Source organism: Quercus robur, chromosome 6, assembly GCF_932294415.1.
Source record: "Quercus robur chromosome 6, dhQueRobu3.1, whole genome shotgun sequence".
Lineage (NCBI taxonomy): Eukaryota > Viridiplantae > Streptophyta > Magnoliopsida > Fagales > Fagaceae > Quercus > Quercus robur.
The window spans coordinates 26,130,263-26,146,059 of NC_065539.1; the positions used below are offsets into that span (position 1 = coordinate 26,130,263).

The 15,797-nt window shown below is 35.0% G+C and overlaps 1 protein-coding gene across 2 annotated transcripts; it reads left to right on the top strand.

Moving 5' to 3' along the window:
- The first annotated feature begins 1,807 nt into the window (after positions 1-1,807).
- On the top strand, positions 1,808-9,981 carry LOC126733393 (uncharacterized WD repeat-containing protein C2A9.03-like). Of its 2 annotated transcripts, none has more exons than XM_050436694.1 (10): positions 1,808-1,997; positions 2,792-2,945; positions 3,076-3,243; positions 3,349-3,435; positions 3,756-3,890; positions 4,138-4,248; positions 7,176-7,267; positions 7,355-7,460; positions 8,505-8,591; positions 9,352-9,981. In XM_050436694.1, exons 2-10 carry the CDS (start codon positions 2,817-2,819, stop codon positions 9,763-9,765), a joined length of 1,329 nt encoding a protein of 442 aa, XP_050292651.1. In that variant the 5' UTR covers positions 1,808-1,997; positions 2,792-2,816; the 3' UTR covers positions 9,766-9,981. The 2 variants fall into 2 exon arrangements, with proteins under 2 accessions (XP_050292651.1, XP_050292650.1); XM_050436693.1 differs by having other exon boundaries at positions 1,810-1,997; positions 2,810-2,945.
- Positions 9,982-15,797: the final 5,816 nt, after the last annotated feature.

Below are 15,797 nucleotides of genomic sequence, written 5' to 3' on the forward strand. Positions count from 1 at the left end.
AATTAAGTAACCTTGATTGGATGTTTTAAAATAAAGGAATGGAAATGAATGAAAATAAACGGAATGTAAGTAATCTTGTTTGGGAGCAACATGGAAAGAATGAAATGGAATTATTTTATAAAAATATTACTATTAGACCCCTATTTTAAAATAAATAGTTGAATATATAGGGGTATTTTGGGAGTTTTAGTAAAAAAAATTATTAAATCTAATTTCATTCCCTCTCATTCCTCCCAATTTCGGGGGGAATGAAAATTTGAGATTTTAAGGGAATAGAGAGGAATGGGTGTTTCCTCCTACCTATTCCATTCCCTCTCACTTAAACTCCCAAACAAGGGAATGGACTTTCCATTCCCTCCATTAAAACTCCCAAACAAGAGAAAGGAAGAATATTTTAAAATTATTCTTTTTATTCTTTTCCATTCCATTTCATTCCCTCCTCCCAAGCGGAGCCTAAGGGAATAGAGAGAAATGAGTGTTCCCTCCTACTCATTCCATTCATTCCCACTTAAACTCCCAAATAAGGGAATGAGTTTTCCATTCCCTCCATTAAAACTCCCAAACAAAGGAAAAATATTTTAAAATTATTATTTTCATTCATTTTCATTTCATTCCATTTCCTCCTCCCAAACGAGACCTTATTGGTATTTTCTATATTTCAAATAAAGTTCAAATTCCTCGTACTTGATTGTAATTGTCTGAAACAAGGGGGTGGTTTAAAGAATTTTTTTCCACTATTTGTTTTGATGTTAATATTTTTTTAAAAATAGTCATTTAATATCTAAAAAAATAATTTTTTTTAAAAAAATTATCTCATTTTATTTATTTATATATATTTGATAGTAATCAATGAGTTGAAAAATAATCTTCTAGATTTATTTATTTTTTTTTTTAAAAAAATAGTGAAAAATAATGCATAAAAAACAAGTCATATTTTTCCTTGTTACCAAATTGGAAAACTATATTTAAGCTTTGTTTGGATTCGTGGCACGTTTTGGACGTCTATGTTTCAGGCATTTTTTTTTAACCAGTGCGTTAATGAACAGTGATTTTAGGCCAATAAACAGTGCTAAACAGTAGAATTTTTTTTTTAATTGTTTTCAGTTTTCAGCAAAATAAACTGTATCCAAATGCACACTTAGTGAGAGTTTGGATACACGTTTGCATTTTTTGGCTTTTTTTTTTTTTTTTTTTTTTTTTTTTTCTAGTGCGTGAACAGTAACATCACATGTGTTTACTATGCATGAGACAAAATGCACTGTTTATACAATGTTCAAGCACTGTTCATGGGTCCCACAATACTATTCACACGTTAAAAATTTATTTTGCTACGGTATTTTTAGTTTTCAGTTTCAGTAAAAATAAGTTGTATCCAAAAAGAACCTTACACAAGGTATTTGATTAAAACAAATTATATAAGTAATAGAGTATGGTTATGTTTGAGCAGAGCGGATATGAATGCGCTTATTTAAAACCCGAATATGTTTGAGTATGAGCAATTCTAATCCAAGGCGACGTCCTTCCGATACAAAGAAAGAGACGGGGAGTGGGGAGTAAAAAAAAAAAAACACAGAAGAATAGAAGAAGTAGAAGTAGCAGAGGTAGAATGCAGTGCAGCAGGAAGTGGCGTTGGCTGGTCCATATTCCTTTTGTTTTTTAACTTTAGTTTAGTTTATAATAGTTTATAGAAAGGGAAGCGTTGCGTGCGTTTTGCCATCAAATCAGTTACATTCCCCCCCACACACACACACTCACACACGTATTTGTTTTAGTATTTTTTTGCCGACAAATCCATCAAAACCAAAGCCCTTCTAATTATTATCATTATTACTTTACTGCTCATGCTCTTTTTCTCTTCCCTTCTCTCATTCCTCATCTCAATTCTCAATACTTCTTCTTCTTCTTCTTTCACACCCTACCCCGCCACAACAACAAAATTGTTTGATTTTACTAACAACAACCTCTTTCATTCTTACAGTTACGTACCTAGAAGACGGGTTAGTCTCAGTTTCTCTTCTATTTTAATTATTTACTCTCTCTCTCTCTCTCTGCTTTTCTTTTTCTTCTTTAGGGTTTTCTGGGAATTGGCTTTTTTTTTTTTTTTTTTTTTTTTTTTTTTTTTTTTGTGAAAAAAAAAAAAACTAGGTTGACTGAATGAATTGATTGAAAAGGCTGAAACTTGTTTCCGGTGTTTTGTCTTTAGAAGTGTTGGGAAGTTCCTTTCTTCTAATTATATATATGTGCCCCGCTTCACCTTCATTTCTACTCAATCTTCTTTAAAAATTAAAATTAAATTAAATAGTACTTGTTTGGCGGGGGGGGGGGGGGGGGGTGTTGTGGAAATTTTGGTTTATGGGGTCAGTTTTGAAGAGTTGCTGTTGCCCCCATCTCTCTCTTTCTATTTTTTTTTTGGTTGTGATTTTAGATTCTTCGTAATTGTTTGACTGTGTGTATATATGCATGCATGTATGTGCGTATGCTGGCCTCTTTGTTTTTGTTTATATTTAATTTTCATGAATATTATGTCTTTTCCCCCAATGGAAAATCTTGGATTTCCAGAAATTTGACTGATATTCATAATGGTCCAAACATGAAGTCCATTTCTTTTCTTCTTCTTTTTTTTCCCCCGAAAAAATTATTTGTTTTTCTTTTCTGGGTATTTGTTTTTGTTCATAGATTTTATTCCTTAGATTTGTTACTAATTTATTTTATTTATGGGGGTTCTCAAATCTGTCTCTTTTTGTTTGGCCTTTTTATGATTTTTTATATTCCTAATTGATAATGATTAAAGTTGTGCATATAAATGCAGAAAGAGCATGTCCTACGAGGCAGTCGGGTTCAATTACATGGCGGAGGACCAGGAAATGGAAGATTTCGACAATGAATTTGAAGACGAAAACTATGGTAGAGATGGTGGAGAATTGGGTCTTGATGAATATGACATGGTTGGTCACTTGGTTCCCCTTCTATGTTCTATCCCTTAATAGCTAGCTAGCTATCATTGGTAGTGTTTTGCCTTTGTATATCTTTCCCTATAGAAATGATCTGAACTTTTTGATCTTTGAATATGGGCAGCTTACCAGGGTGACTGATACTTCAGCTGCCCAAGCCAGGAAGGGAAAGGATATCCAAGGTATTCCATGGGATAGACTGAGCATAACGAGGGAGAAATACAGAATGACGAGACTCGAACAGTACAGGAACTATGAGAATGTCCCCTCATCTGGGGAATCCATGGATAAGGTTTGTTACTTGCCCTGAAGTTCTTACTTCTATGTTTTTGGGGGAGTTGGGTGTGGTATCTAAAGCTGTTATGCAATATTATGCTAATTGTATTTGTTGTATTAGGAGTGCAAGCCAATGCAGAAGGGTGGGAATTACTTTGAATTTTTCCACAACACAAGATTAGTTAAGCCTACAATCCTTCATTTTCAGGTCTGTGGACTTTTCAATTGCTGACTTGCTATCATTTGTTTTGTTTGCTTTGAAGGATTCCTTTTTGTTAATTAGAACTTTTGTGTTGTTGGGAGTTTACACTGTTACTTGCTTTACACACAGAGATATGAAATTTTTGACTCTGCATAATCACTCTTTTAAGTTGTTATTTTCTTTTCAGTCGAATTATAAGTCCTTGTTGTCTGTGTCTAATACCATGTCTCCCTTTCAAGTAAACTGCTAGGAAATGTGAGAAGTATATTCTTTTTTGAAGCACTTTTATGGCCTAGCTGACAACCTTTTTTGCAATTGGCATGCAGCTAAGGAACCTGATTTGGGCCACTTCAAAACATGACGTCTATCTTCTATCAAACTATTCAGTTATGCACTGGTCATCATTAACTGGCAATTTGACAGAGATCCTCAATTTTTCAGGACATATAGCACCTAATGAGGTATTACAGTTTCTTATGTTAATTTATCATATTAGACCACAACAATAGAAAAAGAAAAAAAAGCAAAACTCATGTCACAATATCTTAATTGCTATGGTTTTTGATTTTTTGGGTTATAATTTCTGTTCTATTCATATTGATTACTATACTTCATCCTTGCTTACTATATATGTATGATTTCTTTTTTAAATTAATCTTTTATATATATATGTTTTATTGGCTGAAGTTATGTTATTTTGTCTTGTAGAAACACCCAGGAAGTTTATTGGAAGGTTTTTTGCAGACTCAAATTAGCACACTGGCAGTCAAGGAGAATTTCTTGGTTGCAGGTGGATTCCAAGGAGAGCTTACTTGTAAGGTTAGTCAAATGTTGTCAGCTATTCATGTGGATATGAGTAGTTGTTTGTTGGTTACACTGGCAACGAAATGGTTATGTATGTGGTTTCAGAGTGGAAAATAATTTGACTTTTCCTTTATGAAGCATTTGCATGTTTGTTGACATTTTCCTGTCATTCATCCTAGTTCCCACTTGCTACATGTGGATGGAAATCAAATTATTCGCTTCTATTGAACTCTTTTTATTTTCCTTTCAAAAAAAAATGGTGGGGGTTTGGGGGGTGTCAGAGTGTGATAGAAATATGACCAGTTTCACTGTGTATAGGGAAAGAGTAATTTTAATATAGGAAATAATCCTGAATATGACTAATATAGGTTTGTCTATATACATTTTGATGTTTAGTCACCTTGCTCACATAGGGAGAGTCCCACAATTTCTGGATTGGCTTTCTTGTGGAAGTAGAGATGAAACTTAAAAATTGACTACAGGGAACCAGTTTAGGGGATAGAAATGAGGTGTGGTTCATTTAATAGAGACTAAAAAGTTGAATATAGTAGTTTACTTTCAGTGGTTGGGTAAGAATTATATAGTTTTTTCTATTCTGAATTTATATTCCAATCTCTCTCTCCATTTTCCTATTATTGGAGTTGTAGATATGAAATGCAAAGCAAGAGGCCATTTTGAGTGACTAATATAAGTGTGGAAATTGATGAAGAATTATGTGTACTTAGTTGCCTAGTAGGCCTTGACTTAGTGAAACCTTTTAAAGGCTGCCGATCTGTAGGCTCCCCCCATATATTACTTGGAGATGGCATTATAGGTTTTTTGGTTGTGAATTTTTAATGGATTATGCATTGCTATAGCTTGTCTGTAGTGAATTTCTAATGGACTTCACTACAATAGATAAATCTTTGTATGCTGCAATTGGCTGTAACGATGGAATGTTGTCCTGTCCATGCCGGTCATAGATCTTAATTAAAACAATGCAAAGCCTAGAAGATTATCATAATTGAGTTCTTCACCTCTCGTATCTGATGTGGAGCATATGGATTGAGCATGTTAGCTGACCTTTTTAGGATGTTGAATTTTTACTTCGGAGATTCAAAATACTTTTGAGCATGCTCCTCTTGGTTATTTGCTCATCCAAGATTTGGCCTTTTGTTTCCTTTTGGGGCTCATTGATGTTCTCAATTTAAGATATCGATTTTTTTTCTTCTCATTTCTATTTTGGGTGGGTTTCTTAATACAAACCTTGTACATCAGTTATGCCTTCCTTTTTTAATAAGTTGTTATATATTAAAAAAGAAATCCCCTTTCATCTTGGGACAGAATGAAATATAGTCAACTTATTTTCTTATTGAAATTGCAGTTATTAGCAATTATGAAATTGTATGAGACGACACGGCTGCATGTGTATTCTTCCCTTTTTATTTATTTTAAATAATCAGATACGGCCAGGACATGCCTCGTGAAAATAAAAAAATAACAAACTGATTCCGGCAAGTTTCTGGTTGTGTCGCCTGTTCCGGTGAATTTCAGCCAATACCAGCCGAAATACAAGATTTGGCCGGCATGCACTTTCAGATCTGGAACAGTAGAACCAAATAATTTGTAGGGGGAAAAAAAAAAAAAAACAGAGAAGAATACGAAGAAGAAAGCACAAATTCAAGTCTTGTACCTCTTGGTGGACGAAGCTGTGCTACCATTTGTGTCTCTGGAACTTCTAGAGAGATAAAGAGGAACTTTTATGAGGCGTGGAAATGAAAAAGAGGAGTGAGAGCATGTGGGTAGTTGGTGGGAGTGGAGCTTCCTAGAAGCTTCATGACTATAAATATCTTAACATATTCATTTATTTACAAAAGAACCCACATTTGAATTTTACCAACTAATCTCCTTTGTTACTATTTTCTTTTTAAACCACTATATTAAATTCATTAATTTATATCACTTGGCTTTATAATAGCAATTAATAAAAAACTAAAAATATTATTCTATTAATTACTAAATAATAATACTAATATGTATTCACTTTATTATCTACTATTGCTCTTAAATTGATATATGTTTACCATTATATGAAAAAAAAATGCATAACAATATATAGACGATATAGATAAAAATACATTTAATAATTAATCAATATATGTATCCCCGCCGTACCCGCGTTCTACTTTTTCAAATATTTATGTGTTAAACGTACCGTATCCGTACCCGTACCCATGTCTGTAGCCGTGCAGGTGCTTCCTAGTTTTTTAAAGAAGTTCAAGCGCCTTTGAATATAATTATAGACCTACTTTGACAGTACTTGAGGTGCATTTGAAGTTGTTTTTGGTTAGGCATATTTTTTAATATAGAAGACAAATTTCTGCTTTCTCAACATGGTTTGTAGTACTAGGTTTCGTCAGGAAGTTTCTTCATGGACGTCCTCATTCCTGTCTTTTGCTTTGTTTTTTGCATCAGCAGTATTAATATTCTATGATTGCCTTAATTTTGGTCTCCACGCTTTTTAGAGCCATATGACGTAGGAAGCTGGATCATATCATAGTTTTACAGTACGAGTTTGTTACCAATCTTGTCAAATTTTTGGTGGATTTTGATTGTAGCAACTAATTCTAGGTGTGGAATTATTCAGTCATTTTGATTCCTATTGTTAAGGCCATCTTTAATGATTTATTATCACCCTTTACTCATGAGTTTAGAAGTAGGATATGGGAATCAATTAATGATGTAGGGAGATGATTTGTTGATCATGGTGACTGATTTAAGATTTTTATTTATATATATATATATCCCTATCCCCTTGTTCCCATTGAGATTGTTGCCATTTGCATTGTTTCCTAAAATGTATGTTCTAATCAAATTGTACATAAAAGAATTATAAGCATGCTTTGGAGCTATTATGCTTGCTTATATATCTTACGAAGATTGTCTTTTGTCCATTACTGCAGCGATTGGATAAACAAGGAGTTAGTTTCTGTACCCGGACCACGTATGATGATAATGCCATCACAAATGCTATTGAAATATATGATAGCTTGAGGTATTATAATGATTTTGAAAAATAGAACTGTTAAGCTGTTGTTCTGTTCTTCATGAGACCTAGTTTGACCTAGAAATTCTTTTGCAGGGGTGGTATTCATTTCATGGCGTCCAATAATGATTGTGGTATAAGAGAATATGACATGGAGAAATTTCAGCTTATGAATCACTTCCGTTTCCCTTGGCCAGTTAATGTGAGTCTTTTAGTCCTCGTTTGGGAAGAAGAAATGGAATGGAATGGATAGGAATTAAAAGAATAATTTTAGAATATTTTTCCTTTCCTTTGTTTGGGAGTTTTAATGGAGAGAACGGAAAGTCCATTCCCTTGTTTGGAAGTTTAAGTAGGAGGGAATGAAATGGTTAGGAAAGAACACTTATTCCTCTCTATTCCCTTAAAACTATAAATTTTCGTTCCCCCCAAAATTGGGAGGAATGTGAGAGAATGAAATTAGATTTAATGAATTTTTTTACTAAAAACTCCCAAAATACTCCTATATATTTAACCCTTTATTTTAAAATGGGGGTCTAATTGTAATATTGCCATAAAATGATTTTGTTCCATTCCTTCTTTGTTACTTCCAAACAAGATTACTTACATTCCATTCATTTTCATTTCTTTCCATGTCTTTATTTTAAAACATCTAATCAAAGTTACTTAATTCCATTCTTTTCCATTCATTTCCCTTGCTTAAATACATTCCATTTATTTCATTTCCATTCCCTTATGATCATTCCGTTCCATTCCGTTATAATCTCCCAAACGAAGCCTTAAGCTTTTAAGATGAAATTGTAGATTTTCTTTAATTATTTTTTCCTGATAAATATTAATCTTTTATCATTTCACTTCCTATGTCCAACTATTATCTAAAATGCTGACTCAGTGATTACATAGGGTATGAGGCGAAGTGTGTTATGTCACTGATATCTGGAAATCAAGCTTTCAACTAGGAACCCTATTGTATCTTCCCCTTTTAACCTTATTTTAATTCATTGATTTGGTGGTGAACATATGCACCGGTGCTGTCAATGCAAAAGGAAAACTTTATAAATACCTAACAAAGCTTGTGAATAGGATCTTGTCCACCACATTGTGTCATGCTTCTTCCAATGCGTTAAGATATATGTGGTCACTATGACCCTAGCATAATGGTTTTCTTTGACTAAATGGGTCCTCTGATGCATACCCAGCATGATTCTAGCATGAATAATTTTCTTATGACTAACTGGTTCTGATGCAGCATACATCAATGAGTCCAGACCATAGGATTATCACTGTTGTTGGAGATCACACAGATGGCTTGCTTGTTGATTCACAAAGTGGAAAGGTAAAGAAAGTTCTACTCATGATAATGGATTGTGTTTTCTTTTGCATTTCTCAATTACAAGGACATTGTTTTTGAGAAGATGGGTGAAATGGATGATTTCAATTGCAATAATTAAAATTTTCTTCTCTTTTTTTGCCCAATGGCACGCTATGCTTTATTTTTTTAAAATAAATTGGGAAGTTATGTAGGCACCCATTGGTTATAAACTCATGACCTCACCCTCTATCCAAATTTGTAAGAGGAATTGTCATTTGGGCTAAAGCTCATTGGTGGCTTACTACAGTTTTTCCATTCCTTCCCCCCACCCCACCACCCCCACCAAAAAAAAAAGGATATATATTTTTTGGGTCGTTGATGTGATCAAGTTATCAATTTTTAGCTTTCCTACAATGTCAAATTTCAACTGAGTTGAACAGTGGCACCTTGGTTTACCTTTTAGTAGTACCTTAGTAGTGATAGTGGTGTGACTCGCAATTTTAGATTTTTCCTCCAACCATTATATGCTGCTTCAAATGACAGTATTTTGATGTATTTAAATCATGAGTCATTAAGTCATCAAAACAAGCCACATGACTTATTATTTATGTGCTTAAAAATACACGTGGATGGTTAATTGAAGCACTACACAGCAGATTGAAGGGACTTTTCTTCAAACTGGGTTGGAGAAAAACCAGGTCATTTACCTAGCAAATTGCAAGTGCATTAGAGCAAGAAATGAATATTTGACTGACAAGATTGAATTACTGTTTGATATTTCCAGACTGTTGCTACAGTGGCTGGTCATCTAGATTACTCTTTTGCTTCTGCATGGCACCCTGATGGACGCAGCTTTGCCACTGGGAATCAGGATAAGACTTGTCGAGTATGGGACATAAGAAAACTATCATCACCAATTGCAATTCTCAAGGGTAACTTGGGTGCCGCCCGATCAATTCGCTTCTCATCAGATGGTCAGTTCATGGTGGTGGCTGAACCTGCAGATTTTGTTCATGTGTATAGTACAAAGTCAGATTACCAAAAGCGCCAAGAGATTGATTTCTTCGGAGAGATCTCTGGGGTATCCTTGAGCCCAGATGATGAATCCATGTATATAGGAATCTGGGATCGAACTTATGCAAGTTTGCTACAGTATAACAAAAAGCATACATACGGTTATCTTGATTCCTTCTTGTAAGTTGTGTTCAACCGCAGAATTATTGGGAGGAGGAAAACGCTAAAGATACTGAAGATTTTACCCTACTTCAGAAATTTCTCTTTGTTTGATCTTAGTTCAGTCTGAGCAATCAAAATGGACTGGACAATAAGCTATATTTCTGATTAGAACTTTATTCAGCATATGTATAGTGATACTTCTTCCTTTACATGAAAGCTGTTTCTTTTCTCCTTCCTACTCTCTGTGTGTCTGTGTCTGTATCTGTGTCTGCGCTTGCGTGTGCACACTAGTTTGTTAAGGTTAGCCGTTATAGAAGTAGGTGATCATTGCTCAACATGTTTGGGCTGGCTGTGGTGCCTTATCATCCTTGGATCGGGAAGGAAAAAGTATCTTGTGCGGTGTAATGCAATGTCCACAGTTATTTTGGGCTTGGAATTATATGGTGTCTTTGACAGGCTTGGGCCCCATATAGTGAATTTCATTCTCTGTTTCTTTTTCTTTTGTTTTTGGTATGGAATGGGATTTTAAATAATGTAACATAATGTATACCTTAATATAATTAAAAAAATTAATCTTTTCCATGAAGGCATATGGGAATTGGGTTCGAATAGCCAAGAGTTTTTCTAGTTTAGTAGTATTAGCTGGTTTTATTTTTAAGGAGAAGTAGAGATGGAGTTCTTTTTCGGCTTATGCAAAATGCGTTGAGGGGGCCGGGCTGGGCCGGGCCGGTGCCCGTGCATTATTTTATCAGGCTTTGGAATGGAGTTGTTCAGGTGTCCACCAAAGTGGCTTCTCACTTTATTTCCAAGTCGCCTCTGCACTAAAATGGAACATACATATGAAAAGATCATATAACATAGTTGGATTAGGATATAGGGTATTACACTGGGTGCAATACCTAGGGTATTATACCGGGTGCAATTACTTTTACTTTTTACTTCTCATAAAGTTTTTCTTTACTTTTTTTAATCAATGGTTGAGATTGAAAGTTATTTGTTACAACTATTAATCTCAACCATTAAAAGTAATTGCATTATGTGCAATACTTAGGATATTGCACCTGATCTCAATCTACCAGAGTAAGTTTTTTCTCAACATTTAAGAGATGTCAATTACCTTTTGTAGCAAAGCTGTTGATTCTGTCCCAACTTGCCTGGCCTCACCTCCATCTCCACCTCCACCTGGGGCTGGGGTATGTAATATGTACTGGATGGAGGGATCAAGTTAATTTGCACTAGATCTACTCCGAAGCTGAAGGTGGCAGTGGTAGGTAGGCTGTACAATCTTTTACCAAACTCAGTTAGTGCTTTTTGTCATAAAACTCAACCAAGACCTACCTAGTACCTACCCAATCAATTATATACTGGAAATTCATTCTGCATCACTCTCACACTCAGTAAGTTTAGCACCACATTAATTTTTACAATTTTACCACAACTTTGTGATGTAACGAGTTGTAAGTGATATAAATAAAATTGTGGGTTCATGTGTCACCACATGGTAAAGTTGTGAAAATTGATGTGATGTTAAACTTACTCTACACTCCGTTCATACAAATACAATACAATACAATACAATACACGTTCAGGGTGAAAATAAATAAAAAATTGTGATGTACTGAAATCCCTTCGACTACTTTACTTATTAGCAAGTGAAGTTTGACCAAACATGTCCTCAGTTCTCTGCCGGTACCAAATTTTTAAGATTAGTGGCCAAGCATACTTTTCAAAATCCTCAGACAATCAGGCAGTTCATATTTTAAAATGATTAAAAAAAAAAAGTTTGGTTAACCTATGCCCTTAAGGCATACATTAATCATATATTTTAGAAAAATTTTATCGAAAATTGAAAAAGCTGTTAAAACAATTAATCACTTTTTCATTTTTTTTATAAAAAAGTTTCCAAAAATGGTTTACCAATATATGCTCTAAGGGCATATATTAGTATACCCAAAAAAAAAAAAAAAGGCTTTTGGGATGAGATTAAAATAAATTAAATTCTGTGAGGGATTCGATGGTTAAATAGTAGGATTGCATGAAATTGTGAAACAACTAGGGATGGCAATTTTTGCCTAACCCGCGAGTACTCAGCCCGGCCCGACCCTAATGGGCCCTATTAGGAATAGGGTCAGGTATGGGTTTTTTTTTAAAAAAAAATCGAAGCGGGTTCGGGTTTTATAAAAAATCTGTGACCCAACCATAAACCCAGCCGGGATAAAAACCTGGTACCTTGAAATTACAAAAATACCCTTTCTCTCTCTCTCTCTCTCTCTTTCTCTATATATATATATATATATATATATATATACCTATAATCTAACCCTATTCCCTCATTTCTTCAGCAGCAACTCAGAAATCACGCCTCCCTCCCTTAGTCCTCACCCTCACTCTGACACTCCCTCTCCTTCAGCTCAGTCCCTCGTTTCAGCTCATGCAGTCAACCAGTCACTTCAACACTCCCTTACTCCCACACTCCCTCACCCTCACTCCCACACTCCCTCAGTCACGCCTCCCTCGCCTCCTCACCTTTACTCTGACACTCCCTCAGCATATGGCCTCACAACCCTCACTCACTCTCAGTCACTGCCTCACGCACACGCCCTCACTGACGCAGTCACGCCACGCCTCGCCTATGGCCACACGCGTGACACAGCCTCACTCCACCTCGTTCTCCATTTTTTTTTCTTTTTTTCTGGGTTCAATTCGCCTTAATCATGTGAGTTTGTGTTTGTGTTTGTGTTTATGATTTCTGAAAGGGAAAAATGAAAATCATAGATTTGAAATTTGTGTTTGGTTTGTGATTTTGAAAGGGAAAATCATAGATCTGATTAGGCCAAAGAGTATTCCTTTTAAAATGAGTTTAAAACTATCATCTATAAGTTTTATTACCTACTCATTGTAGTGGGCCTTTTTTGGTTAAAGTGGCCTGGGCTATCTCCTGCAGTATTGGGCTCGAGTGTTCTGTGTATAGGAATTGAGACCAGTCCAACTGCAACTCAACTTGGTTCGGCTTGTGCACAAACAATGCCTCGTCTGCCAGGAGCACGCTTACAGCAGGCAGAATTAAGAAAAATGAGTTGCGGCAGGCAGATATGATAATAATAATAAAATCAAATACTTTAAGATCTTACTTAAGGTGAACAAATAAACCTTACTTAAAGAAAAAGATAATCACAGTTTTAGCAACAATCATTTTATAAGAAAAGTAAAGGGGAACAAGTGGGTAGTATGTGAGTTGATTGAGAGAGTAAATAAATTAGATCAAGTTTGATCCGCAGGACCAAAACCAGAGAGGGAAGAACACCTCTTCTCAAAGTGTATAATCTCTCAAGGAGATCCTGCCGTGGAAATTAATCACTTTGAGGGAAGTGGACCTGAATGGTTGGTACACAGAAGCGCCTTTCGTTTCCGGCAGAGAGCAAGATTTTGAGAGGGAGAGAGGGAATCAACCTATTAGTGCATGCCTGCCATTCTAACTCTCTATCTTTTACTTTCCTTTTTCTAATATTCCCCTTTTTCTTATCTTTTTCTTTCTTAATCCTTGTTTCTATTTCCTGACTTTCAAGTTTTCAATACCGTGGTGCTTATCGTTCTTCTTGTTCCTGTACATGGCAAGGGCCTCTTTATAGTGCCTGCCGTGACCAGATTTTACTATTTTAGCCATTAACCACATTTGTCTGGTCTGGGTGAACCTGCCGACCACCACTGGTCCGACTGTGTGTCATTCCCCATTGCTAGACAAAAGAAAGCTATTTTGTTTGTTTGTCTACCGTGACACCCTTTCCTGTTACAGTGTGGGTGCTTTCTTTCTCCCTATCCCTCATGGCGTGTACCTAGTGGTTCCAGCTCAGTTTTGCCCGTTTGGGTGGTATGTCATCCCAGCAGGACACTTCTCCCAAAAGAGCCCTAGCAGGAACCTCAAAATAGGTCTTCCTCTCTCTCCACTGCCAAACCATACCCTATTACCTCTGACCCATGACCTCACTGTGTCCTGTATTGGCTGGGAATAGGCTGGTGAGGTCTAGGCCTTGCGCATGCCTCTCTTCCATGTATGTCCAAAATCTGTCTACTGCTCATGCGTCTGCCGTGGTTGGTCTGCACAGTCTGCCGTCCGTTCTTGACCATTTTCTGGTTTCCCTTTCCTTTATGGCTTGCCCTATTCGAGGCCGGGCCTTGCTTGATGGTGGGCTTTGCTTTTTTTTTCAGCCCACCCTTCTTCCTGCTACTATCAGATAAGTTGGTGTTTGCTTGAATTGCATCTATTATTTTGTAAATTTTACAGACACAAAGGAGGAGGGGACCGAACCTACAATTAGAATTCATCTCCATCCAAACTGAAAAAATATGATTACCACACAAACATTCATTTTAAACTCTCCTTTTTTTTTCTTCTTTTTCTTTTCTTTTTTCTCTTTTGGTGTTTGTGTAGGTGATTTTGCAGATTTGCCTGCACTTAAGTATATATTACATGCCCACATTGCCTATCATAAACCAAGAACCCATGCTGCAAATAAATAAATGCTATGAACAAAATGTTAATGTTGTTCTAGATGTAAGTAGAGCTTGTATAGATGTAAATCAGTTGATGTTTGTTTTGTATTGCATTTATGATTTTGTAATTTTTATAGACTTGAAGTAGGAGGTTAATTGCATTTAAAATTCTTCTCCATCTAAACAGAATAGTTATGATTAGTACATAATCATTCATTTTAAACTCTCTCCTTTTCTGTTTTTGTGGTGGTGATTTTGTAGATTTGCATGCTGATATTGCCTATCATGGACCAAGAACCCACAATATACACTGTGGATTAGGTTTGGATCAAATACCCCTTTTCCACAAGTCTGCAGACCATGCTAAGATCATTGCTTATGTTGTTTCATATGATTGTTTTTAATTTTAAAATTTAAAATTAATTTACTTTTAAACTAAATTCTTTTTCTTTATACTGTCCATTGTTATATTGTAAATAAATAAATTAATGTTGTAAATATTATTATTCTTTAGGTAGTATAGCTATAATTGAGATACAAAATTTAGTCGTTCTATAAAATGAATGGATGTACTATATTACTCAAATTAATTTTAATGTATTTTATTGTATTGTTATGTCAAGTTGATGGTATTTTAAATATGTACAATGTTCTTGCACATTGCGCTGGTTAAATGCTAGTATATATAAAAACAGAGACTTCATGCAGGAGAGCATAAGATCTTGCCATGTGGCACATTCTATGAAAAGAATTGAAATACTCTTAAGTCAAATAAGAGATAAGAACAACTTTAAAAATAGGGAGTCTTTATTTCCTTTGGTTTAATGCTTCATTACTACTTTTGTTACATCTTATTCAATGTTTCAAGACTATCATTTGTTTCATTTGGTTCAATATTTCAAGATTTTTCATCTCTCTCACACACACAAAACTCTTTACATTTCCATTCACCCTTCTCACTTCTACTCATTTATATACACATGCTCATAGTCCTTCATGTCATGTCATCTCAAATACACTTAGACCAAAAATGATTTCATTTATCTTCAACCTTTCAACAACAACTACATAACTCCAACAATGTCGTACTATTTTATCCAAAATCGTATGAGTAGGCTACGACCAAGGAAGGGGGCTTTTTTTTATTATTTATTTATTTATTTAGTAATGATAGCTTATTGTTTTGATGTTGAAATCGGACATATGGATTTTATGAAAATTGTGATTTGCTTTGAATATTTGGGTGTTCATGATTTTGGTATGGGAAGTCATAAATGAATTTTGTTTTAGAACTAAAGAGAAAGAAAAAGAAACATTCTAATTGATTATTTACGAAATTAGCTTCTTTTTTTATATATAAAATTTATAATGTGTAGGTTTCTTTTACTGCTATTTTGTTCAATATGAGCAATAGTGATCAAATAAAAATCGATGATAATTTTTTATAGGGAATATTTTCACCATCCAGAAATTTTTTCAAACACCCTAGAATCTTCGGTCACCAAAAGCATCATGAGTTCACCAAAAGGGTCTTTGATCACCAAAAGTATCGTTGGTCACAAA

What these genes read in the sequence shown, in the direction of transcription:
- LOC126733393 (XM_050436694.1), top strand. Translation starts at nt 2,817, where the DNA reads ATGTCCTACGAGGCAGTCGGGTTCAATTACATGGCGGAGGACCAGGAA. An exon ending in CTGGGGAATCCATGGATAAG is followed by an intron (nt 3,244 to 3,348) that starts GTTTGTTACTTG and finishes TTGTTGTATTAG; the next exon opens with GAGTGCAAGCCAATGCAGAA. An exon ending in GTTTCCCTTGGCCAGTTAAT is followed by an intron (nt 7,461 to 8,504) that starts GTGAGTCTTTTA and finishes GTTCTGATGCAG; the next exon opens with CATACATCAATGAGTCCAGA.